This window comes from Petaurus breviceps, unplaced genomic scaffold, assembly GCF_028583685.1.
Source record: "Petaurus breviceps papuanus isolate PSGF00001 unplaced genomic scaffold, PetGlider_PUasm1.0 90692, whole genome shotgun sequence".
Classification (NCBI taxonomy): domain Eukaryota; kingdom Metazoa; phylum Chordata; class Mammalia; order Diprotodontia; family Petauridae; genus Petaurus; species Petaurus breviceps.
The window spans coordinates 10,148,825-10,173,537 of record NW_027187313.1 but is presented as its reverse complement, the minus strand read 5'-3'; the positions used below and the strand labels follow the sequence as shown (position 1 = coordinate 10,173,537).

Sequence of the window (24,713 nt, the reverse complement as noted above, 5' to 3'; positions counted from 1 at the left end):
TGAGATGAAAGGAAGTGGAGGCACTAATTGTCAATCAGGGTCTCAATTTCCTTATTAAAAGAGAGGTAAAAAAGGGTGATTTCTAAGGTTCTTTCCATTTCTAAATCCATGATCTTATGAATCATTCAGAGTTCATGGGGAAGACAAATAACTGTCTTCCTGCATTGCCAAATTGATGAATTTAGCTATAAAAATTTAAGTGTTTAAATAGGACATGACCTCAAAGGCTATCTAATTCAACACACACCTGAGTCATTCCCTGCATATGACCTTTGACAGGTCACTCTGATCTTATCAATTACATGGTTATTGTTGAGAATCAAATGAAAATATATAAAAAGGGGTTTTTTTTTGTACACTGTAAAATTTTGCACAAACTATCCTTTTAGACAGCATTCTTCCAGTCAGTTGCCTAACTCAAGGTCTCACTCTTACATGATACATTCACATACTCCTAAGTGAACATTTTCAAATAATTGATAAAGAAAAAGAAATCCTTTTCTTGTGAGAATAATTGGCACCTAATTACTGACTAATACTCAGCATATGGCCCTCTACATGACTTTTTTTCATCCACTTACTATTTGAACACTTAGAGTTTATGCAACTTTTGGCTCTTTGAAGATGTGTAGTTTTTGTTTTAAAAGTTCTGGATTCACCAGACTCAGTAGTCCTGTTATTTCTATTAACCTCTTTTATTAATGGTTGTTGCAAATGTGGGTACTGAGTAAATGCTTCTTTTTGTATCCTTTTAAACTTTTTTTTTATATTGAGTTTTTCAAAAAGTCATTGTCACCTATACTGCAAAATAGTGTGGTGTGTGTGTGTGTGTGTGTGTATATGTAGTATATATGATATACTACAAAATAGATGCTGTGTGAAAGTTGCAGGGTAGGGACAGATCAAGTTAGGTAGATGAGGCCATCTATATTCACAAAAATAGTGGGAGAAAAAAAGTCTTGTTATTACGTTTATCACAGGTTCAGAATCATGTGAAGTGGCAGTCAAAAGAGCTACTGAACTGTTCATGTATTTCTAGAATTATAGTAACTTAAATATGGGAGGTTATTCTACTGTAGTTATTAGTACCACATTGATAAAATGGAGCTTGGATGCAGATAACTAGTAAGTATGGCAAAACCATAAAATTGGAATAACTAGTGAAAGTGGAGATATTTAACCAGAAGACCAGTGTTGTGTAACTTACAGATTTCAATTAAAAATTTAAGAATATTCTAACAATCAGAACTCCTCAAAATTGGAGTGTCCAGGTTTTCTTGGGGAAGGGTGTTTATTGTTTTTGAGAAATGAATGAACAGATTTATAAATGCATTTATTAAGTGTTTATCTGCCAGGCACTTTGCCTAAGTTCTGGAAATACAAGTATAGAACTGCCAAACCATTCAAATAGTTCCTGGTCTCAAGACTCTTACATTCTAAAAGAGAAATGGTAGCAAGAGAATGCTTTTTTGGTCAGGGTAGTCACAGGGATGTTTTAGCATAGTAGGTGCTTAATAAATCTTTATTGACTAATTGGAGTTACAGGAAACTGTGGCTGGAAGTGTTCAAATGCAAGACAAATAATTATTTGTCCAGAAGTGTTTTAGAAGATTTCCCACTTTGAGTGCTTGTTAGACTAGATAGCTTTTTAGGTTTCTTCCAACTCAGAATTAAATCTATCTGACTTTAACAGTTCTGCCTATCTGTAAAATCACCTGTTTTATCCAGCCCATATCTACATTTTTGTTCCTGAGCATACCTTGTGTCTTACTCAAATTTGTATCCTTTTATTCATTCATTCATTCATTCATTCATCACTTTTTGGAGGGCAGTTGGGGTTAAGTAACTTTAAGTTAAGTAACCAAGGTCAGGCTAGGTTTTTTGTGTGTTTGTGTTAAGTGTTTCCTAACTCAGGTCCTCCTGACTCAAGGGCCGGCGTACTACTCACTGCGCCACCTAGCTGCCCCTAAAGATATGAACAGGCCTTTTTTTTTTTTTTTTTTTTGGAGGGCAATTGGGGTTAAGTAACTTGCCCAAGGTTACATGGCTAGTTATTTTTGTGGTAAGTGTCTGAGGCCAGAACCAAGCTCGGGGCCTCCTGACTCTGAAGCCAGCGCTTTACTCACTGCGCCACCTAGCCTCCCCTGAAATAAGGTTTATTTTAAATAAGCATTTCAGTATTTTTACATTTTGAGTTTGAGAGCAGCAAAGGTTAGTATATTTTGATGTTATTCCCATGAAGCAGTTGTCAATTTTTATGGTATCAAGTTGTGGGGGGAAGTCATTCACTTCAGAAAAACTGAGTTGAAACCGTGGCTCTGCTGCTTATTTACTAACTAGGTGATCTTGGACAAGTCTGTTGACCTCTTTGAAATTCTGTTTCATTTTCTTTTTTTTTTTTTTTTTTTGCTTTTTGGAGCAGGGAAGGCAGGGCAGTTGTGTGACTTGCCCAAGGTTATACAGCTAGTGTCTGAGGTCAGATTTGGACTCAGGTCCTCCTCACTCCAGGGCCGGGGCTCTATTCACTGTGCTATCTAGCCACCTTCAGTTTCTTTTTCTGGATGGGGATTATACTTGAATTCACAGGGTTGATATGGGGATCAAAGGAAAATTCATATAAAGTGCCATGTAAATGTAAGCAGTTGGAATCCTAGATTTAGAACCAGAAGATATCTTGGAGTCTAATAGTTCAGCCTCCCAATTTTGCAGATGAATCTGAGGTCCAAAAGTATTTTTATGATGGGAAAAGGACTCTGGTCATTGGAAAGATGTTTAATGTGTTAATATATGATTTTGGAGGGTAAGAAGTTAGCCATTTAGTTTGTCATATTGGTTCTTAAGAAATCAGGTGGTGGGTAATGCTTTCCTTAGGAATTTTACTAATGAGCTTCATTTATTTCTTTAGAATATCATCTATTTAAAGCTTAAGCCATCTCGTGGAATAAGTGAAATCATTAACAATGGCAGATATGTTCCCCCAGCCATTTGTGATATTAGAATAGCCAAAACAGAATATATAGTAATGTACTCTTAGAACTAATATAGCAATTGTAGTTGCTATTAGTTTAGATGACTTTGTATGCTCTTCATTAGGTTGTCCTTCGTTATTCCACCATTACCTAAAGTATTCCCACATTACAGCGTCTTGTATTCTACAAGAATGTTTTCATGCCTGTTTATCAGAGAATATGATTTAGTAGTAGATAAGGGACTCCCATAAGAATTAGAAAATGTTGGGTTGAAACTGTAAGTCTCCATTTCACACCACTTTGTTTTTCTTTTAAAAGTATCTATTAAATTCTCCATGTTACTTTTACAGCTGTAATCTAAGTTTCTTGTTTGTTGTGCATTTTTTTTAAGTTAGTGGTCCTTTTTTAAAAATAATTATTTCTATTTTGGCAACACCATTGCTAATCCTTCTTCAACTCCCTAAAATCCATACTTTGTAAGTGAGAGGGAGGAAAAAAAGATCATTCCCCCCCCCCACCCCTTTTTTTTCAGCTTTGCCAATCTGATGATGGGTGTGAAGTGATACTTAGTTGTTTTCATTTGCATTTCTCTATTAGTGATATATAGGAGTTTTTTTTTCCCTCATATGGCTATTGACAGCTTGGATTTTTTCCTCAAAAGAATGGATATTGTTCTTATAAATATTCTAGATACCTTAGAAATGAGACCTTTATCAGAAATTTGCAGCAATGATCCCCCCCCCCCCAATTTCTTAGGTCTCTTCTAATTTTCTATTGTGAAAAAAAATGCTTTTAATTTTCATGCAATCAAAATTGTCCACTTTGTGGGCCCTTTTCTTTATTGTTTGGTTATGAACTCTTTCCCTATCCATATGTTTGACAGGAAATTTCTTCCATGTTGCTCTAATTTGCTTATGATGTCATATGTTAAATTTCTGTACTCCTTCAGTTTTTTGTCATGGAGAGTAGTGGAGGAATCAGATCACTGCAGGTTAGCCAGAATTGGTTGACATGTGGAATCTTAAGAGTTGAAGAATTATAGTGTGTTGGCCAGTGAAACATTAAAATGGCATACTGTGCTTAGCCTGAGTATGGTAAATGGAATAGAAGAGATCATTAAAACCATAAATTTCAAAGGAAGGAACCCCAGAGACCATTCTGTCCCACCCCCACACCCCCCCCCAGAATCCCCATTGAAATTGAACCTATCCTCCCTGCTCCTGTGTTAACTTCCAACAAGGGAATTTAATGTATTTTCTTTTGACTGCTTTAATTTTTAGGAAGTTTTTCTTTATATCAAGCCTAAATTTACCTCTTTAAAACTTTGAACCATTGCTTCTAGCTTGACTCCATGGAAGTAAAACTTGGTCTTCCTGAAGTGCAAAGCCAAAGAAAAATGACTTGTATATAGCTTTAGTACCTCCTAATATTCAACACTTAAGTCTGACTCAAACTGGTACTTTGAAAATCATTAGCATTTGAAAGAATTCTTCTGTTCCTCTTCGCCCTTCTCCCCATTTTATCCTAGGACATCTTTTTTATTAGGGTTCAAGGACCATTTTCTGTAATGGAGAATTAAGACGTATTTGGCTCAATATTTTAATAGGCTTAGCAGCAACAATATTTTTTTTCTTTATGATATGCATACAGCAAATGTCACTTAACCAGGGCTTTTGTTACAAAGTCTAGAATCAAGCATCTTGAATTCTCAAATAACTGATTCAATGTTAAGTCCACAGCCCCCTTTCATAATTTTTTGTAATGTGCTAATAAATAAATGTGTGAATAAATAAAGTGCTAAATAAATGTGATTAAATAAACAAATTTTATTTGACATATATGATACATTAATTTTAAGGTGTCCAAGTTGAGAGGTTATGTGCAATTTAACATTTTTTTCTAGGTCAATTGTCATAATTTCCACAGTAACTAACAAACGATGTTGAGTCTATTTCTGTACTAGTTAGTTTTAAGAAAAACATACTTTCAAAACTGAGTCTTTCATGGTTCATCATCCTTAGAGCTTATGATCAGGAATTAAATTCCCAAACTGACCCATGTATAGTCAGATTTATGCTGTTTTTCAGGCCTTTGCTGATTTTAGCTTTTATTTAGTAAACTTGAAATTATCCTTGCTTCTTAAGTGAGCAAAGCATTTAAAGAAGTGAAATGTCATTTCTTGATGAAACAGCCCTAACTGGAAAATTTGATAAAATCAGCTAGATTCATAAAACAGTATTCAGTATTTTCTTTTCCTCAAAGAGGAAAGGAATAGAGACAGAGTAAGGTAGTGGAAAAAGCACTATACTTACAGTGGGCATATCTGAGCTTGAGTCTCTGTCCTCTAGCAGCTTATTAGCCATATGGTCAGCTCTCAGGGGCTCAATTTCTTCATGTATAAAATCCGGATAGTGTTTGTACCAACTACATCATAGAGCGATTGTGAGAGGAACTTATAATTTTCAAAGTGATATGTAAATGACAGCTACTGTAATTATTTCTATTACCTATTTACCTCTTAATCTCCAAGTAAAGTTGCCATAGGAAATATAAAAACCATCAAAAAAAAAAAGAGGAAAGAAATATCATAAATAAACACAGTTTTAAAACTCTATTTGGAATCATTTAACTCCCATTCCTTTCCAGGATTTTTTAAGGGTAAGTAACGTCTAGGCTTGTGATTTTAGCAGTTGTAGGCAACCCCATGAATCATACTAGAATTAAATTCAGAGGGTGTTTGCTAACATTAGCTATTTATTAGCTATTTCCTACTTTTCCAGTTTTCTGCCTTTAGACATTCCTACCTTTTCTTGTCAACTAGTTTCAATTGATCTGTGCCCCTTCCATTCACACTGCTGCATCAATCATCTTCCAGTTCCAACCATTTTTCTTTTTGCTATATTCTCATCAGCACCTAGTTTCATGGAATTCTATTTGCCCTGTTTTGCAGGTTGATATGCTCGAATACAGAAAAGCCTCTATTGTCTCGGTGCCCCAGTTGGGGAGGCTTTTTGCTTCTTGAAAGAAATTCATGTGTTATCAGTGACTTGGGTAGAGAAACTAATTTATGCTATTCCCCATCTAAGGAAACTATATTTCCTAGTTATATCTCTTTTAAGAAATTTAAATTTAACACAAAGACAGTATAAGCTTTTATTGCTTATGGAAACATTTAAATATTTTAGGGGGCCTTGAGGCCCTTGAAAAATGTATGGACTTAAGAATCCATGTTATTTTCTCCAACTCTTTGCTATTCCCAGAAGGAAAGAATTTGTTCTATTTTTGTAGAGTATTAGACAAGAAAAAGATAGATATACTTGTTTGACAGAGGGAGCATGGAATAAAGTTTATTAGATTTGAAGTCAGATTAGCTAGGAATGTGTTTTTTTTTTTCATTTTTCAAATACTTTATTAACTTCTGATTTACATCATTAATTTCTGCCGGATTTTGAGTAACACACTTTCTCCCCATTTTTCCCCCTACTCACCATGCCAAAATAGCAATCCCACAGGATATGCCCTCCTCCAATCTGCTGTCTCCCATATCTTCTCTCATACCCCCTTGGACTTTTCCAGTAGGGCATGGTGGATCTCTGTGCCCCAGTGCCTGTATATCTAATTTCCCAATTACATGTAAATTAATAATAGTGTATATATATATATATATATATATATATATATTTAAACATTTGATTTTAAAACTTTGAATTCCAGATTCATTCCCTTCCTCCCTTGTCAACCACCCTTACTGAGAAGATAAGCAATTCAGTATAGGTTGTACATGTATAGCTAATGCAAAACATTAACATAGTAGATATATTGTAAAAGACTGACTGTATTTCGCTCCCTCCTATCCCACCTCCCACTTGTTCTATTCTCTACTTTGATCCCATCCCTTTTCAAAAGTGAGTGCTTCCAACTTCCCTCCCCCCGCCCCCCCAGCCTGCCCTCCCTTCCATCATCCCCTTCCCCGCTACTCTCCTGTAGGGTGAGATACCCTATTTAGTGTGTATGTCATTCCCTCCCTGAGCCAGATTCAATGAAAATAAGGTTGACCCATTCCCTTTTGCCTTCCTATTCTTCCCCTCCATTGTAACCATTTCCCCCCCCACCTCTTCTGTATGAGATAGTTTATTTACCCCATTATGTCTCTCTCCATCTCCTCTCATTATATTCCTTGTCTCACCTCTTAATTTCCCCTTTAAGTATCATCCCTGCCTATTAAATTAGTCCTGTGCCCTCTATCTGTGTATACCTGTAAACATATATACACACATTCACATATATATTCATATGCCCGTATACCCTCTGATATAGACATATATTTATATTCCCTTCAACTATTTTCATACTGAGAAAAGTTTCATCAGTTACAATTATCATTTTTCCATGTAGGAATGTTAATAGTTCAACTTTGATAAGTGGCTTATTTCTTTTCCCTGTTTACCTTCTCAAGCTTCTCTTGCTTCTTGTATCTAAATGTCAGATTTTTTATTTAATTCTGGCTTTTTCATTAAGAATGCTTGAAAGAAAATAAAAAGAATGCTTGAAAGTCCTCTGTTCTACTGAATGACCGTATTTTTCCCCTGAAACATGATACTTAGTTTTGCTGGGTAGGTAATTCTTGGTTTTAATCCCAGCTCCTCTGTCCTCTGGAATATCATATTCCAGGCCCTTCATTCCCTCAGTGTAGAAGCTGCCAGGTCCTGTGTTATCCTGATTGTGTTTCCACAATATTCAGATTATTTCTTCCTGGCTGCTAGTAATATTCTCTCCTTGATCTGGGAATTCCAGAACTTGGCTATAATATTCCTAGGAGTTTTCTTTTGGGATCTTTTTCAAGAGGTGATCAGTGGATTCTTTCAACCTCTATTTTCTCCTCTGGTTCTAAAACATCAGGGCACTTTTCCTTGAGAATTTCTTGAAGGATGATTTCTAGGTTCTTTTTATATCATGGCTTTCAGGTAGTCCAATAATTTTAAGATTATCTCTCCTGGATCTGTTTTCCAGGTCAGTGGTTTTTCCAGTGAGATATTTCATATTGCCTTCTATTTTTTCATTTGTATGGATCTGTTTCATAGTATCTTGATTTCTCAGAAAATCACTAGCTTCCCTTTGCTCCATTCTAAATCTGAGGGAATGATTCTCCTCATTGAGCTTTTGAGATTCTTTTTCCATCTGGCAAATTCAGCTTTTTAAGGCATTCCTCTCCTCATTGCCTTTTTGAGCCTCTTTTGCCAATTGAATTTGTTTTTTTAAGGTGTGATTTTCCTCAGTCAGGCTGTTGACTCTCATTTCGTAACTTTCTTGCATCATTCTCATTTCTCTTCCCAATTTTCCCTTGACTTCTCTTATCTGCTTCTTAAGGTCCTCTATGGCCTGTAACCAGCTCGTATTTTCCTTTGAAGCTTTTGGTGCAGGAGTTCTGACTTCACTGTCTTCCTCCTATTCCATGCTTTGCTCCTTCTTGTCCCCAAAATAGGAGTCCAATGTTGGATTCTTCTGTTTGCTTTGCTTCCTTTGCCTGGTTATGTCGCCCCTCAGTCACTCCACCTCTGGGCTTTTTGCCCCAGTAGGACTCTGCCACCAGACAGGGGAGGAAAAAAACACTGGGGTTTTCTCATTTGCTGGAGATATTAGTTGGGTGCCCTCTCTGAAGCCTCCATACCCTCTGGCAAGCTGGTCACGCACCCCAGAACTTCCACCTAGACTGTCATCCAGATCCAAGAAGGTTAAAGCAAGAGCAATTATCCCTCAGACTGGTCGCTTTGTCCCCCTACAGTCTGTAGGCCAGGAGCTGAAGCTGCCACATGGGCGTGGCTGGCCACAGCTGCTTCTGGCCCTGGGGGCAAAAGGCAACACACTCCAAACTACTGGTCCCAAATTCCACACTGCACTGACCTCTCACTTTGTCCTTCACATCTATGTGTTGATAAATCTGGAGATGGCCACAGCTGCTGGTCAGACCCACCCTGGGGCTAAAACCTCCAGCTCTGGCAGGCCTGGGCTCAGAGCGCTGTGCTGGTGATTCCTGCTGAGCTGTCCTCAGCGGGAGGTTAGCTTCTCTGTGTCATTTTGTGGGTTCTGCAGCTCCAAAGTTTGTTCACAGTCTCCTTTTACATGGATTGGGGGAGGTGGAAGCCAGAGCCTAGTGGAGGTACTGCTTCTGCTCCGCCATCTTGACTCCCTTGTTTTTGTTTTTTTTAATCCTAGATCTTCCTGTTTGGTACATATGTGACCTTGGTCAAGTTACTTAACCTTTTGGGTCACTTTTCATATAAAATGAGGAAGTTGGATTATCTCTAAGAACTTAGAGACCTAAGGGCAGGCTGCACAATGGATAGAGAGAGCCCCAATCCTAGAGTCAGGGAGGCTCCTCCTCCTGAGTTCAAATCTAGCCTCAGACATTGTCTGTGTGATCTGGGCAAGTCATTTAGCTTTGTTTGCCTCAGTTTCCTTAATCTGTAAAATGAGCTAGAGAAGGAAGTGGCAAACCACTCTAGTATCCTTGCCAAAAAAAAAAAAACCCAGAGTCACAAAGAATTGGCTACTACTGAATAACAAAAAGAGTTTTCCAGCTCAAAATCTATGATCTTTTTTGGTTTTTAATAGTGAGCATTTATATTGTAGTTGTTCCAACTTTCACATATTCCAACTAAATTATGTCTTAGAAGACCCATTTTCAGTCAGCAAAGATTAAACACCTCTAGTGTCTTACATAACAAGGTAGATGAGTTTTTTTGGTTTGTTTTTGTATGCTTATTTTGCAGATAGGAAATTGAACCCCAGAGAAGTTGGTACTTCAGACACATCAGGGACTCTTAAATACTACTTACCACATTTCATATATATTCCAAAGTTACTTAATTCTGCATATGGTAAAGTTTCTTTTCTATTATCATTATCATTGCTCTAATTTTATCTTCATTACCTATCTGGCTGGACTATTCTAATAGCTTTTTAATATTGATCATTTTGCTCTTTCCCCCATTTCTTCATCTAATCCATCTATATCCATAAATACCAGATGTAATCTTGCTCTCGTAGAGCTCCAATCCCTGTGGCAAGCCAGTGCCTGCTATAATTATTTAATGATATATATGTGTGTGTGTGTATATATGCTTACCTCTTTCTTGACATTTGAGACCCTGAATGGGGTTTCACCTTGTCTTTTCTGCTTTCATCTACTATCCTAGTCTTTATCTGAACTAGTGGTTTTCAAATTTTGGCCCCAGAATCCTTTCACTCTTTTTAAAAAATTACTTTTGTTCAATATTTTCCAATTACATGTAAAAAAAATTAACAATTTAAAAAAATTTTGAATTCCAAATTCTCTCCCTTCCCCCCTCCTTGAAAAGGCAGGCATTTTATTTTGATTATACGTGTGAAGTCGTGCCAAACATTTCCATATTAGCCATGTTGCAAAAGATAACACAAACAACATAAAATGACAAAAATGAAGTTGTTTTTTTTTTTAAATGCTTCAATTTGCATTCAGTTCTCTCTGGTGGTAGATATAGCATTTTCCCCTCAGTTTCTAACATTGTTATTTAAAGTTTTGAGTTCCATATTCTATCCCTCCCTTCTCCTCTCCCTCCTTGAAGGTAAGCAGTCAGATATAGGTTATACATGTGCAATTATGTGAAACAGTTCCATATTAGTCATTTTGAACAAGAAAACTTGAATAAAATAAAAATGAAAGAACGTGAAAAATAGTATGCTTCAGTCTGTTTAGTCAATATTATGTCTTTCTCTGGAGGCATAGTATGCTTTGTCATTAGTCCTTTTGAATAATCTTGTATTATATTGCTGTGAATAGATAAATCACAATTCTTCATCAAACATAAAACAATTGCTATTACCATATACACCGTTTTCCTGGTCCTGTTCATATCAATATGCATCAGTTTACATAAGTCAAGATTTTTCTGAAATAATCTTGCTTATCATTTTTTATAGCATAATAACATTCCATTGCAATCCAATACCATAACTTGTTTAGCCATTCCCCAGTTGATGGAAATCCCATTGATTTCTAGTTCTTAGCTGCCATAAAAATAGTTACTGTATTTTTGTACAAATAGATCCTTTCTCTCCTTTTTTTGGATGTCTTTGCGATATAAATATAGCAGTAGTATTGCTGGATCAAAGGGTATATCTAGTTTTATAGCCCTTTTGGGCATAGTAGTAGGTATTATTTTCATTGTGGGTCCTTTGAAATCATCTCAGATCATTGTCTTGAATGGAGTAGCTAATTCTTAAATAGTTGATCATCCTCATGATGTAGCTGTTACTCTGTCCGATTCTGGTTCTGCTCACTTCACTTCTCTTGAGTTCATAAAAGTCTTTCCAGGTTTCTCAGAAGCCATCTTGTTTGTCATTTGCTTGTATTCTTGTCACTATAGTATTCTATCATGACTTGTTCATCCCTTCCCCAGTTGATGGGCATCCCCTAGATTTTGAATTCTTTTCCCATTTCTTTGAGCTCCTTGAGAAACCGACCTAGTAGTGAGTGATGTTGCTGGGCCATAGGGTATGCACATTTTTATAGCCCTTTGGGCATAGTTCCAGATTGTTCTCCAGCATGGTTGGACTGGAAATACCCCCAGAATGTGCAACTCCAAAAGTGCATGTGTCCCAATTTTTCTGCATCCCCTCTAGTATTCATTTTCCTTTTCTGTTATGTTAGCAGAACCCCTCACTCTTAAAATGTATTGAGGACCTCTTCCTCTTTGATAGATTAATGTGGGTTACACCTATCCATATTTACCATATTAGAAATTTAAATGTCTTGTTGTTATCAAAATATCTTTTACTGCGAAGGTCCCCAGAAAAAATCTTACATAGATCCCCAGGATTCCCTGAATTATACTTTGAGAACTACTAGTCTAAGTTAACTGGACTACGTAATATTTCTTCTTCTTTTTTTTTTTTTAAAGCAGTTTGGGTTAAGTAACTTGCCCAAGGTTACACAGCCAGTTTTTTTGTGTGGGTGTTAAGTATCTGAGGCCCTCCAGACTCCTGGGGGCTGGGGGGCTGGCGCTCTCACTGCACCACCTAGCCGCCCCAATATTTCTTCTTTATTCTTTCTTGACTACACATCTTTTTCTCATACTTCCCATTCAGTTCAACAAGCATTGATATTAGATGATTGATATTAGTAATATGTGCCAGGAATATAGTAGGTGCTTAATAAGTGCTTGCTAAAGAGATTCAGAGACAAAAATAAACCAGTCCCTGCTCTCAAGGAGCTAATACTCAGTTGGGAAGAAAGAACATTCACATAGAAAACTAAATACAAAATAATTTCATCTGGAAAAAAGGAAGAGAGAATAGGGAGATAATGGATATCAAATGGAATAGAAAACACATAATTGTCCAACCCTGGGGGGTGGGAGGGTGTTTCCAGTCCAAAAAAAATTTTTTTATAACCTTTCATCGCGCAATTATCACATGGTATAATTCTGTTCGTCAAGCCACTTAAAAAGTAAACAGAGCAGCAGGGTATTCACCAGTGGCATATGGAAATGCATTTATCTCTGTCTCTCTTGAATTCTCAGCAGGGAATTGTCAATATTTAGTTTTAACATATATTCATGAGTGTTCTGTGAATCCTAATCTTGCACCAAAGACAGTTCAGTAATAACTTACTTTTAAGTAATAAGAACACAATGGAGGGTGGAGCCTCACATAATGGTTGCACTCCACTTTTTTGTTTTACAAAATTTTTGACAAATCTGCAACGATTATGTGGTGAAATACAGCAAGAGAATGCATTAATCAGCACCCATTTATTGACTTCTCCAAGGCCCAATGATTTCAGCCTGTGCTAAGGAGGAAAGGAAGTATTCCTTGCCCTTAAGGAATGCATGTTCTATACTTAGAGATATAACATAGAGAAATAAATACAAGATACTTACAAAGTAATTTCTTGGGAGAAGGCACAAGTTAATACTTCAACCAGGTAACTTCTACCTTAGGATTCAAATTTTTTTAATATATTAACTCCCCTAGCGTCATGATCTTTACCATCAAAATCTTGGCTGAGAACACTTTCAGATGACCACTTCATTTAACTTTCTAGACCTCCCGCCCCCCCCTCCCCCAACAGAAAGTAGATGGTGAGGGTTGAGTGTTCCCCTACTCTTTTTTTTTTCTTCAAATAATTTAGCATTTGAATCACTCCTAAGGCTACCCTGCCTTATTCACCTTCTGTAATTCAGAAACTCTTGGACAGCAGTGATTCTTTGTTTCTCTTGTAGGCCCTTAAATGCCCTTTTTTTGATCAGAATTTTCAGTTATCGGAATTATTAGATGCCTAGAAAGAGCAATTCCTTGTTGAATGTCCTATAGCTGTCACCAGCTGTTCACTCAAAGCATAACAAACCTGCCGTAACCTCAGGTCAAGAACAGTCCCTGCCAGATTAATTTCATCTCCCTGCTCCCATGCTTTCCCTCACCTCCCTTACCCTTAAACTAAACTGGTAGCTCAGGGAAATGCTATGAATAACATTCACCTAGGTTTTTTAAAAGTATTGACAATGATATTATTAAGGAGAAGATGAGCTATAGGTTAGACAGGAATACAGTTAGGGAGATTCAGAAGTGACTGAATACCTTTACCCAAAGAGTAGTTATTAACAGTTCCATGTCAGACTGGAAGCATATCTCCAGTATGTTAGGGTTCTGTCCTTGGGTCTTATGCTATTTAACATTATTATCAGTGACCAGTCCATCAGCCACCATTTATTAAGTGCCAAGTTCCAGGCACTGTGGGAGGTGGAGATTTAAGTATAATGATTGCCCTTCCTTCAAGGAGCTTACAACTCTAAAGGGAGAAAAACAAGAGCTTATATTTTCTTAGCCTCTCTAGTGATCTGCAAGGTCTCTTATATAGTATGTTTGATGAATTGAATGGAAAAGTCAGGCCACTTAAAAAACATTTAAATTACTTTATTAACTAATAAATTATTAACCAGTTAAGCTTTTAAGTGTAATTTTTGACTCAGATTTAAACCTGGAACTTCAGAAGTCATCTAGTCCAACTTCCTTTTTTATAGATAGGGAAACTGAGGTCTAGAAGAGTGGTTACTTGTTCAAAGTCCCACAACATCAGCATAATTTGAAATCAAGACCTCTGTCTACTTGCACTGCTTCTATTACAAAATATCCTCATTAGAAATATGAAATTTTTAAAAGTTGATTTCATCTGAGACATCCTATGAAATATAAAATACACCTTTAGATTTTTTTTAGCTCATTTGGTGTTTTGCTTTCTATACAGACTTTATTTTATTTATTAAAAAAAATTTTTTAAAGCATTTGGGGTTAAGTAACTTGCTCAAGGTTATATGGCCACTTATTTTGTGTGGGTGCTACGTATCTGAGGCCAGAACCGATCCTGGGTCTCCTGACTCCAGGGCTGGCGCTCTTACTCACTGTGCCACCTGGTCGCCCCATCTATACAGACTTTAAAGAAAATAGTTTTTTTTCCTGATTCAATTGCTTAGTGTAAGATGTATTCATTAAGGGGTTTTTTTTTTGCTCATATGTAGAATTTGTCATTGACATAAGGGTTATTTTGGCCTCTGATAAAGCCAAGTTATTTACTGTGACTTATAATTTTGTCTTTAAATTTTTCAGCCTAATTTATTTTTTTCCCTTTTTTATATGTTGAAGATTGGTTTTAAGGGGTGAGGCAAGAGGTTCTGGACTCGATGAGTTTCCACCGAAATGTCGGAGAAGTCAGGCCAGAGCACAAAAGCAAAGGATGGGAAAACAAAATATACAACACTCAGTCTATTTAACACTTACAAGGGAAAATCACTAGAAACTCAGAAAACTACAGGTAAGTGAAGTGCCTTCCTTCCATATGTGTGTGTGCATTTTTGTTATAGCTAACTGTATATAGTTATAAACTCTGTTACATGCTCCCTTGTGTACACATGGTTTGCCCAGTGTTTGTTTTAGATTGCTTATACATCAATTGAGGCATTAAAACTCATTTAATGTAAATATCATGATTTATATACAAGATATAAAGTGTGAAAGAAAAGTTCACCTCAGAGGGACCAAGACAGGGAAGTCTTTCTGGAGATGAAGTTTTAAGAAGGGGGTGAGGATATTCTAGGTAGGGGCAAGCCATTGTGAAGGCACTGAGGAATATCTGGAGAAAAATAGAAGGCAGAAGACAGCAAAGATAAGAAGGAACTAGGTTGTGAAGGACCTTAAAAGCCAATATTTTATAATTTATATGTGAAGGTAATGGGAAGTCTGAGTTTATAAGTAGGGACATGACATAGTCAGACTTGTGCTTCAGGAAAATTTTGATTGGCATCAAAATGCAGGATAGCTTTGAGTGGGGAGACACCTGAGAAAGATCAACCAGATTGCTACTGTAATTGTGAACTGATTTTGGCATATCTCAGCTCTCATGGATTCAATTATCATCTATACAAATGAGTCTCAGATGTATTTATACAGTCCTAACCTCTTTCTCCTGACCTTCAGTCTTATATCTCAAATTAGATGTTCCACAAGTATCTTAAACTCGCCATGTCCAAAAATGAATTATGTATTTTCTTCCTCCTCCCCCAACCTTTCCTTCTTCTTTTCTGTTATTGTCAAGAGAACAACCATCTTACAAGTTAACCTGCCATGTAGCCTAGATATCATCCTTCTCACTCACTCAGACTCTATATTCAGTCAGTTGTCAAGTCCTGTTGATTCTACCTTTTCAGTATCTTTCCATATATTTCCACTTTCTTTCCTTTGACCATGCCACCACACTGATATATAGCCCCTTATAATTTTAGACCTGCTCCAAATGTGCAGTATACTAATACCAGTGAACCTCCCAGTTCTGCAGAAAAGAAAGATGGTGGTATCTTCTTGAATCTTCTTTGAAGACATTCTTGTTCTTTGTTATTTTGTAGTATTCACTTTGTTTTTGTGTTTGTTCTTTTTCTTTACATTGTATATCTTATTTCTTGGCTCTTTATTTCACTGTTTGTCAGTTGATACAGATTTTTCCATGGGTCTGACTCGCCATATTTGACCCTACTTTTTTCCTTATTTTTCTTGTTATCCTATATTCTTTGTCTTCAAATGAATTTTGTTGAGTTCTGTAGAGTATTTTTTAATAATTTGATTGGATAGCATAAAAACTATAAATTTTGTATTATTGACATTTTTATTATATTGGCAATGGTCATCTATAAACATTGAATATTCCTCCAGCAAATTATATATGTTGTCCTTTTTTTCTTTAAGGAACACTTTATGGCTGAATCTATGCAGATATTTTGGTAGACCCTTAAATATTTTAGGTATTTTGTAGTATCTTGGAATGGTGTTTCCCTTTCTATTACTGCCTCTTAGATTTTGTTGTTATTATATAGAAATGCTGTTGATTTTGCAGGTTTATTTTGTAGCCTGCAACCATGTTAAAGCTGTTAATCATCTCAGTATCTTTGTTTATTCCATATGATTTTCTAAGCATACCATATCATCAGTAAATAGGGATAGCTTTATCTTCTTTACTTGTCTTTACCGCTTTAAGTTCTTTTTTATCATTTTGTTAGCATTTCCAGAACTGTATCAAATAATAGGGGGGAAAGTGGGCATCCTTCCTTTACTCCTATATTTATTTGGATGTTTATAAACACTATGTTTATATGGTGTGTCCTCATGGCAGGTGATATTTATTACTATTTAGATGAGTGCTATATTTTGGCAAAGAGGAAGAGAGCCAAGAGGAATAGGTTTAACTTAAAGTAGACTAAACTAAAATAACTGAAAAGACAAAGTTCTATCTTTATAAGAAGAGGGGGGAAAACAATTAAGGATGAAAAGCAAGTATTAGAGACAAACGGATCATAACTTTAGATGTGCATGGACTAAACAATCCAATAAAATGAAAAGAGCAACAGTTTATATTGGAAAACAAAACTCCACAGTTTTTTGCTGAAAAGAAACATAACGTGAAAACAGTGATATACAAAGAATAAAAATGAGAGTCTGGGGGGGAAATTACTATTTGTTAAGTGATACCAGAAAAGCAGGCGTTGCAATCATACAACCAGACAAAGCAAAAAGAAAAATTCACAACCTAGGGAAAAATAAAGAAACTACATTATGCTAGAAAGAACTGTGGAAAAGAAACTGATAGCAATATTAAATTTATCTTCTCTGAATGCTTTAATATCTAATTTTTTTTAAACGGCAAAAAATTAACTAAATTCCAATAAGACAGACAGTAATATAATAATAACAGGAGATTTTCATGTCTCTCACTCAGTTTTGAACAAGTCTAACATAAGACGAAAGGGAAAATATAGAATTGAACAAATTACTGGGAAAAGTAGAGCAAAAAGACTTAATGTGTCTTGTCAATGGAACTGCTAAATAACATGGATTTTTCAGCACCATGTGGAACTTTTACAAAACTTGATCACATTTAGACACAGAGACAGCAAGCAAATGTCAAAAGGCACAAATAGTAAACCCATCCTTTATAAATCATAACACAATAAAAATAATGATCAGTGCAGTGAGCACAAAGACACAAATCCAAATAGAGACTTAATGAAATCCCAGATGAGTGATCAGCCATAATTATGTAAAAGCAAACAATGACACAGTATACCAGAACTTTGGGTATGAAACAATGCAGTCTTCAGGAGAAAAATTATATCCCCAGCAACATAGAAAGTAGAAAAGGAGAGGATTAATGAATTGAATATGCATTTTTAAAATTATATGGCCAGCAAGCTAGCACAGAGGATATATTAAAAGAAGAAAAATAGATAAGTCAAAAAGCAAAGGATTGTAGGAATCATAACACCAAAATCTACTTTTTTGAAAAAGATAAAATTGATAAACCTTTTGCCATCCTAATTAAAATGAAGAGAGCGGAAAATTAGCCAAATGGCAAACAAGGTGAAATTACAACCAAACCACAAGAAGTGTAAAGAAAATTTGCCAGAATCTACTGTGTGCAGTTATGTACTACCAAAACTGGGAATAATAGTACTTTGAATAAATACCCAGACTAACAAAAGACCACATCGGTATCTAGAATAATCCAGTCTCAGCAAAAGAAACAACGAACTATAGATATCAAAGAAAATAAAAACCTCTTAATCCTGATGGATTCACAGGAGAATTTTATTAAGCTTTTAAAGAATAATATCAATATTACACAGATTCAAGAATGATTCAACATTAGAAAAGCATTCACTGTAGTCATAACTAAAAAAATATCCACGACCATATCTCAACAAATGTAGACAAATCCTTTGACAAAGTATAGTGCTCATTTATGCTTTAAAAAGACTTTCAACTCTTGACTCCCTTCCATGTACTGTGACACTGGCTGACTTTCATACCTGGAATGTGTTCCTTCTTAGTCTGTCTCTTAGTGTTTCTGATTTCCCTCAAATCTTAGCTAAAATCCTACCTTCTGCAAAACCTTTCCTGATCTCCCTTAATGCTGTTGTCTTCCTTCTAAAATTGTTTCCAGTTTATACTCTGTATCTTGTATATAGTTGTATGCATGTTGTCCAGTTAGACTGTGAACTCCCTGAGCAGGGACTGTTTGGATTCCCAGAGCTTCACATGGTACTTGAACACATAATAAATAGTAGGTGCTTAATAAATATTTCTTGAGTATGCAAGGATAATAGCTGTCTCTGTAGAGAAAACGGGACATGTACAAGAGATGTTATGGAACACTAGGTTTTCACAAAGAGATTTGGTGATCCAGAGAGTAGGGTCCTAGACAGATTCTTGGAGGCCATCAGAGGCCATCCAAGATTAGTGGCCATGACCTAAATGAAAATCCAGCAAAGGAGACTGAGAAAGACTGGTCAGACAGGAGAGGAAACCAGGAAGAGAGTTGTGTCATGAAAACCTAAGGAGAGAATATCAGGAAGAAAGAGTGCTTGACAGGATCAAAGGATGTAAAGAGGTTGAAAAAGATGAGGATTGAGAAAAGGCCATTGGATTTTGGAATGGAATATCATTTGAATGAGATGAGGTTGTAAACCACATTACAGAGTTTAGTAGTGAGTGAGTGGATGGGAAGCGGGGTGGGGGGGGCAGCTATAGTATAGGCAAGCTTCAAGGAGTTTACCCAAGAAAGAGAGAGAGATAGAGGATGGTACATACCGTGTTTCCCCGATAATAAGACACTGTCTTATTAAATTTTTTTTTTTGGACAGAAAAACACCAGAGGGCTTATTTTCAGGGGAGGGCTTATTTTAATGAACATTGACATCAATTTTAATAAACAGGTAAATGTGAACAAAAAAATGTACCTTTATTCAATAAGCAAATCACTGGGGAAGAACAGGATGACGCGCTCACTGCTGCAGCTCTGATTGGATGCGGGGGGGGGGGGACAGTGCATAGAGAGGGTACCGTAATGTAGCATGTAGCGCAGGGGATCACCTTCACTACAGTAGCAATCTCAATAGGGCTTATTTTTGGGGGAGGGCTTATTTTAGAGGAATCTTACACAGTAAGGGGAGGGCTTATTATCGGGGAAACACGCTAGCAGGGGTAGTTATATCATGTGAGGGTTTCTGAAGGATGGGGCATACATTTGTAGGGAATAGAGAAAATATTAGAGATTAGAGAGAGTGAAGGTAATAATGGGGGCTGTTTACTAGAGAAGAAAGGATGGGATGGATTCGGGTACATATAGGAAAGGGATTTGCTTTGGCAAGGAGCCTGTCTGGTGAGAACCACGGCAAAGGAAGGAGGAAGTAGTGGGCAAAGATAAAAATCTGAGTGATGTGCAATAAGGAGGGGATAAAAAGGAGCTCTTGGTTAATGACCTCACTTTTTTCATTGAAGTATAAGGTAAGGGCCTTAGATGACATAGGGTGAGTGGGAGAAGGAGCTGCATTGGGAGGCTCAAGGAAGGAGGAAAAGGTTTGGAATAGCTGGGGCTGGGGGAATTGGATTTGTGGGTTGTGAGGTTTTTGTTTTGTGTCATGATCATCAATGGTTTAAAAACCCAACTTACCCAGCATTATTTGCAAGTACTTTATCCAGATCTTATTTATTCCAATAATATTTGGAGAAAAAACAAAAGAAGGAGTGGAAATGCATAAACTAATCCAATTTTATTGATCTTATAGTTGCTGCCCGTCATGGATTGCAGAGTCTGGGAAAAGTTGCTATTTCTCGGCGTATGCCCCCACCTGCCAACCTTCCCAGTCTCAAGGCAGAGAACAAAGGCAATGATCCTAATGTGAACATTGTGCCTAAAGATGGTACAGGGTGGGCATCTAAACAGGAACAACATGAAGAAGAAAAGTGAGTTTACAATAGTATACTTTTTAGGAAGAAACATGGATTCTTAAAGTTCAGGAACATTTTTTCTGACAATTTTTGCCTATTCCTATCAATTAGCTTTAAAAAGATTTAATATATTTCCTTTTGCACAGAAATATTATTTGTGTATTGAATTATATTGATTGAGTCATTAAGTTAAATAGTGGTAATTTTCTTATGACCTGTGACATTAAATACTTACATTTCCCTGGATTTGCCATTGGAGTAGTGTTTTTTATCAGGCTCTGGCACCTCAGAGTACTATATATTGTAAATTTGACTATTTTCCCAAATACTATCAAAGACTTACTGTTTTATATTCCTTAGTCATATGGACTAATTGTTTTAAAAAATAATTGTGGGTTAGTAATGGTACTTATCTGATAGGACAAGACTTTTTTTCTTGGTCCTTTTTTACATCTTAAATATGCATTATAACCTTTCTTTACTCTTTGATATTAGTTGCACCTAGACATTAACGCTTATGAATGTGTTGTCAACTTGCAGGAAATGATCAAATAGCCTTGTTAACCTCATTTTATGCCCTCTTAAGCTATTTAAACCATGGTTTTCTTTAAAATGATGATCCATAACAAATTATATTTCTCCTTGTGGTTGTTGTGCAAGGTAAAGTATAAGGTAAGGTGTTTAAGGCATTTTCTTTGCTTGATCTGTGATCAGTAACTTTTTGAATTAAGGTGACATTACCACTTGGAATTAGCACCGCATCTGAACATTTCTGGTTAACGTATATGACCTCATACTTGTTCTCGTTGTCTCTGAAATAGGTTTTCTCTCCCCCCTCCCCCCCACACCTGTATTCTTTTTTTTTTTTTTAAAGACCACCAGAAATCCCACCAGCACAGCCAAAATCAGGAGTTACTGCTCCCCCTGAAGTTCCTCCAGTTGCCAAATCATGGGCCAGTAACAAGCAAGGTGGGCAAGGAGATGGTAAGTGGAAACTAGCTGGGAAAATTAGTTGGACTTCATAGTAACAGAACAGCCATACAGGAAATGGGTTTGCTTTACATGATACTTTGAGAATTTTCATAGCATTGTCAGTCCTTGGGAAATAAACAGTTTTATATCTCTTTTGTCAGTTAAGCAGTTGTTAGGTGACTGAGAAGTTACTCATTCCTCCCAGTATAATAATGAAAGTAAATATGTATTTTCAGGCTTGAACTTTTGAAACAGAGTAAGGTTTTTTAAAACAGTAGATCAGACCTTTGAATGATTTATCTTTGTGTCCCATGTTATCTATCTTTCCTTTCTATCCCTTCCCTCACTGTCTCTTACACTTAGGAATAGAACAATAGTCAAATTTCAGTGTTTTCAGATCTGTCACTTGCTTTCCTTGGACAAAAAGAACAGCCTCTGTATGACACCCTGACAATTCTGCTGTTCTTGAGAAAAGATGAGAATGGAGCCACTGGGCTTTGATTTTCTTCTGGAATGTAGCACTCTTTGTAGCAAAACCCCCTGGCATTATGCAGTGTTTGGTTTTGAGAATTAAATGAACATGTCCTTTAGTTATAAGAACCTCAGTATCATCTGGTCAGTTTAGTATTTGTTTTCAGTCATTTACTATCTTCTAGATCACTGTACTATCATTCTTAATCATTGAAAGATTTTCTCTGAAACCCAGATTAGGCATTACTGACTTCATTCATAAAGTAAGATCTAACTTTAATATTCCCATCCCCAAAAGGTGTAGCACTTTTGTAGCTTTACCATAAATATTCCTTTCTCAGAATTAAGGGGAAGGATGCGTCATGATTGGAAATCAGTGAGTTGTGTCTGAATTAAGGATTTTCAAAATATTTGTTTAAATAAGGTATTGCCCATTAAATTTCTGTATAATTAAAGTCCTTGTTATCAAATCATTTATTTCAAATTAGCCATAAAGACTCCAATTCAGAGAGTCTAGTTTTTTTTAGGAAAGGGATTTGACCTGTATAGACAACATAAAGTAGTTTGGACAGTTTATTTACTTCTTTGTATCTGTAATCTCATCCATGTGCATACTTCCTCCAGGCATATGGATCTCAGACTACCCATATCCTTTTCTTTTCCTTTGGGAATCTTGCCTAGAAATTTTCAGGAATAAACAATGTATACTGGCCAACATCTTCTAGTCACCTCTTTTTATATCCTTTTATACAGCTTATCTGCAATTTGTAATAATAGGTAGTATGCTGCAGCCTGTATATGCCAACCATATTTCCATTGTCTTTTCATTGATTTGAATACTGCTGTTCAAAAAATGGGTTTTTGTTTGAGGGAGAAACTTGGGACATTAAAAGTTCCATATAGGTTAGCTTAGTGCCATTTAGTTCTTTCCTCCTATCTTATTCTGAGCACCATCTCATTGACCATCTGCTGTGTCTCTCCAAAATCTGTGTGCTCATGAAGCAGCTGCCTATTCCAACCATGTAGTAGGTGATCTTCCTCCATTTGATTTCTCTTTTGTAGATTGTTACCCTAAATAATTTGTGATGGTCAGGAATGTAATTTAGGAAATTAGGCAGTGTGATAGAAGCCTGGTATATTAAGCAAGTCATTTGTATAGAAGAACTTGGAGGAATTCACCGTGTAGAGACTATCTTTATGGACTTTTACTTTAGACATTGTCCATGATGGTGGGCAAGCATCACTGTCAAGTTTGTTACATTTGTAATAAGTATATTTTTAAAAAGTTATCTCTCTATTCCTGAATCTAATAATGGTTTTTAACATGGAAAGCACCTTATTGGAGAGAACCTTAAATTCTTCACCTTTTTTCTTTCCTCTCTTGATCTTTTATTTTGTAGAGGTGAAATACAGATCGATGGCTTTTGATGTCCTCTGAATGTTCTTTTTTCAATAGAGTTACTCTCTAGGATTTTTTATAACTTATAAGAAGCTTTGCTCCCTTTTTAGATAACTTGACAGTCTATAATATAAACAACCTGTGTGTATACTTAGTGTGTTGTTCTTCCTGTCTTTGTTTTCCTTATTTCTACTTTCTGGTGTAGAGTATAAAGGATCATGATGATTGATCCCCTGTAGTAGCTCTGCTCTTAATGAAGCTTTTCATTTTTCATGCGTTTGCAAGTTTATTTTTAAATACTCTTGGGATGATCTGGTTTAACTGGTCTCACACTAAGCTTTCTGCAAAAATCACTTCTTTTTGCTGTTTTTATAAAGAGATAATGCATATAGTCTTCAATTCTTTCCCATAAGTTTATATTATTATATGATCAGTTTCAGTTTTCTTTTTTTCTTTTATCAGTTTCATTTTTATGGTCTTTGGTGCTTATCAAATCTAGAATAATTCTATTTTCTTGAAGACACTATTTGTGTGTATGTATGTATATCAATCTTAATTGTATTGTCTAAGAATCATTGTTCTTGTTCTTCAATCCCAAACTACAGTTTAACATTTTTTTAACTGTTTTCCTTTATATTCCTAGTGTGCCACAAATACATTTTCTTCCTTCTCCCTCTCTCTCCCCCTCCCCTTCCCCACCTGCCTTTCCAGGGTAGTCAGATTTTTAAAGTATATATTGATTGGATTTAAAAGAGTATATCACATTTTCCATGAATTTTTCTATCTCCATCTTCTGGAAGATGTTGGCACAGTATTGCCATTATCTTCTTCGTGATCTTTTTGCCTTTGTTCACCAAGAACTATCCATTCCCATGAAATTATTTCCATAGAAAGAGGGGGGAAAGTTAGGACTCTTATTCTAATCTAGACATCTTGTACTCTAGAAAAGTAGCTGATACGTCTCTTCTCTTGCTATGTCTTCACAACTGTCCCTTAGTTTTTCAAGGAATTGTAGCTAAATGTAAACTCTTAAAGACTGAGACAGCATTTTCCATCAATACTAAATTTCATCAGAAAGCTAATAGTGATTCATTTAGAAAATGGAAAATAGGAGAGGGTGCTAAACTACAAATTAATGTTTCACGGTTATATATTTATATTTAATATTTTAAAAATTATTTAGGTGTTCAAGTAAACAGTCATTTCCAGCAAGAGTTTCCTAGTCTGCAAGCAGCTGGCGATCAGGAAAAAAAAGAAAAGGATGCAAATGATGATGCCTATGGACCTGGACCCAGCTTACGACCACCAAGTAAGAGAGCATTTTACTTTGGATAAATTAATTTTTAAAATTCTATGCAATTAATATTTTGTACTTAGTTACTTTTGTATTATTATTTAGGCAGTCAAGCAACTTTTATTAATCCCTATCACATGCTCAACACTGGGGTAAAAAGAAAAAAAATCAGTTCTTGCCCTCAAGGAGCTTCCATTCTATCAAGAAAACAACATACACATATAAATATATACAACATAAATATGGTTCATATTATGTGGGAAGAAGCTAGTAGATGGAGGAAAGTCTTTATGTAGAG

At 36.0% G+C, this 24,713-nt stretch overlaps 1 protein-coding gene across 10 annotated transcripts in view; it reads left to right on the top strand.

Annotated features, from left to right (window-relative positions):
* PRRC2C (proline rich coiled-coil 2C) overlaps nucleotides 1-24,713 on the top strand; it is a 99,193-nt gene that overhangs the window by 13,061 nt on the left and 61,419 nt on the right. For 9 of the 10 annotated variants that reach the window (XM_069065596.1, XM_069065598.1, XM_069065594.1 and 6 more), the window contains exons 2-5: nucleotides 14,649-14,817; nucleotides 20,117-20,294; nucleotides 21,154-21,263; nucleotides 24,305-24,430. In XM_069065596.1, the coding sequence (XP_068921697.1) occupies nucleotides 14,703-14,817; nucleotides 20,117-20,294; nucleotides 21,154-21,263; nucleotides 24,305-24,430 (529 nt within the window). In that variant the 5' untranslated portion in view covers nucleotides 14,649-14,702. The remainder of the gene's footprint in view (nucleotides 1-14,648; nucleotides 14,818-20,116; nucleotides 20,295-21,153; nucleotides 21,264-24,304; nucleotides 24,431-24,713) is intronic. The other variant, XM_069065595.1, reaches the window with a different exon arrangement.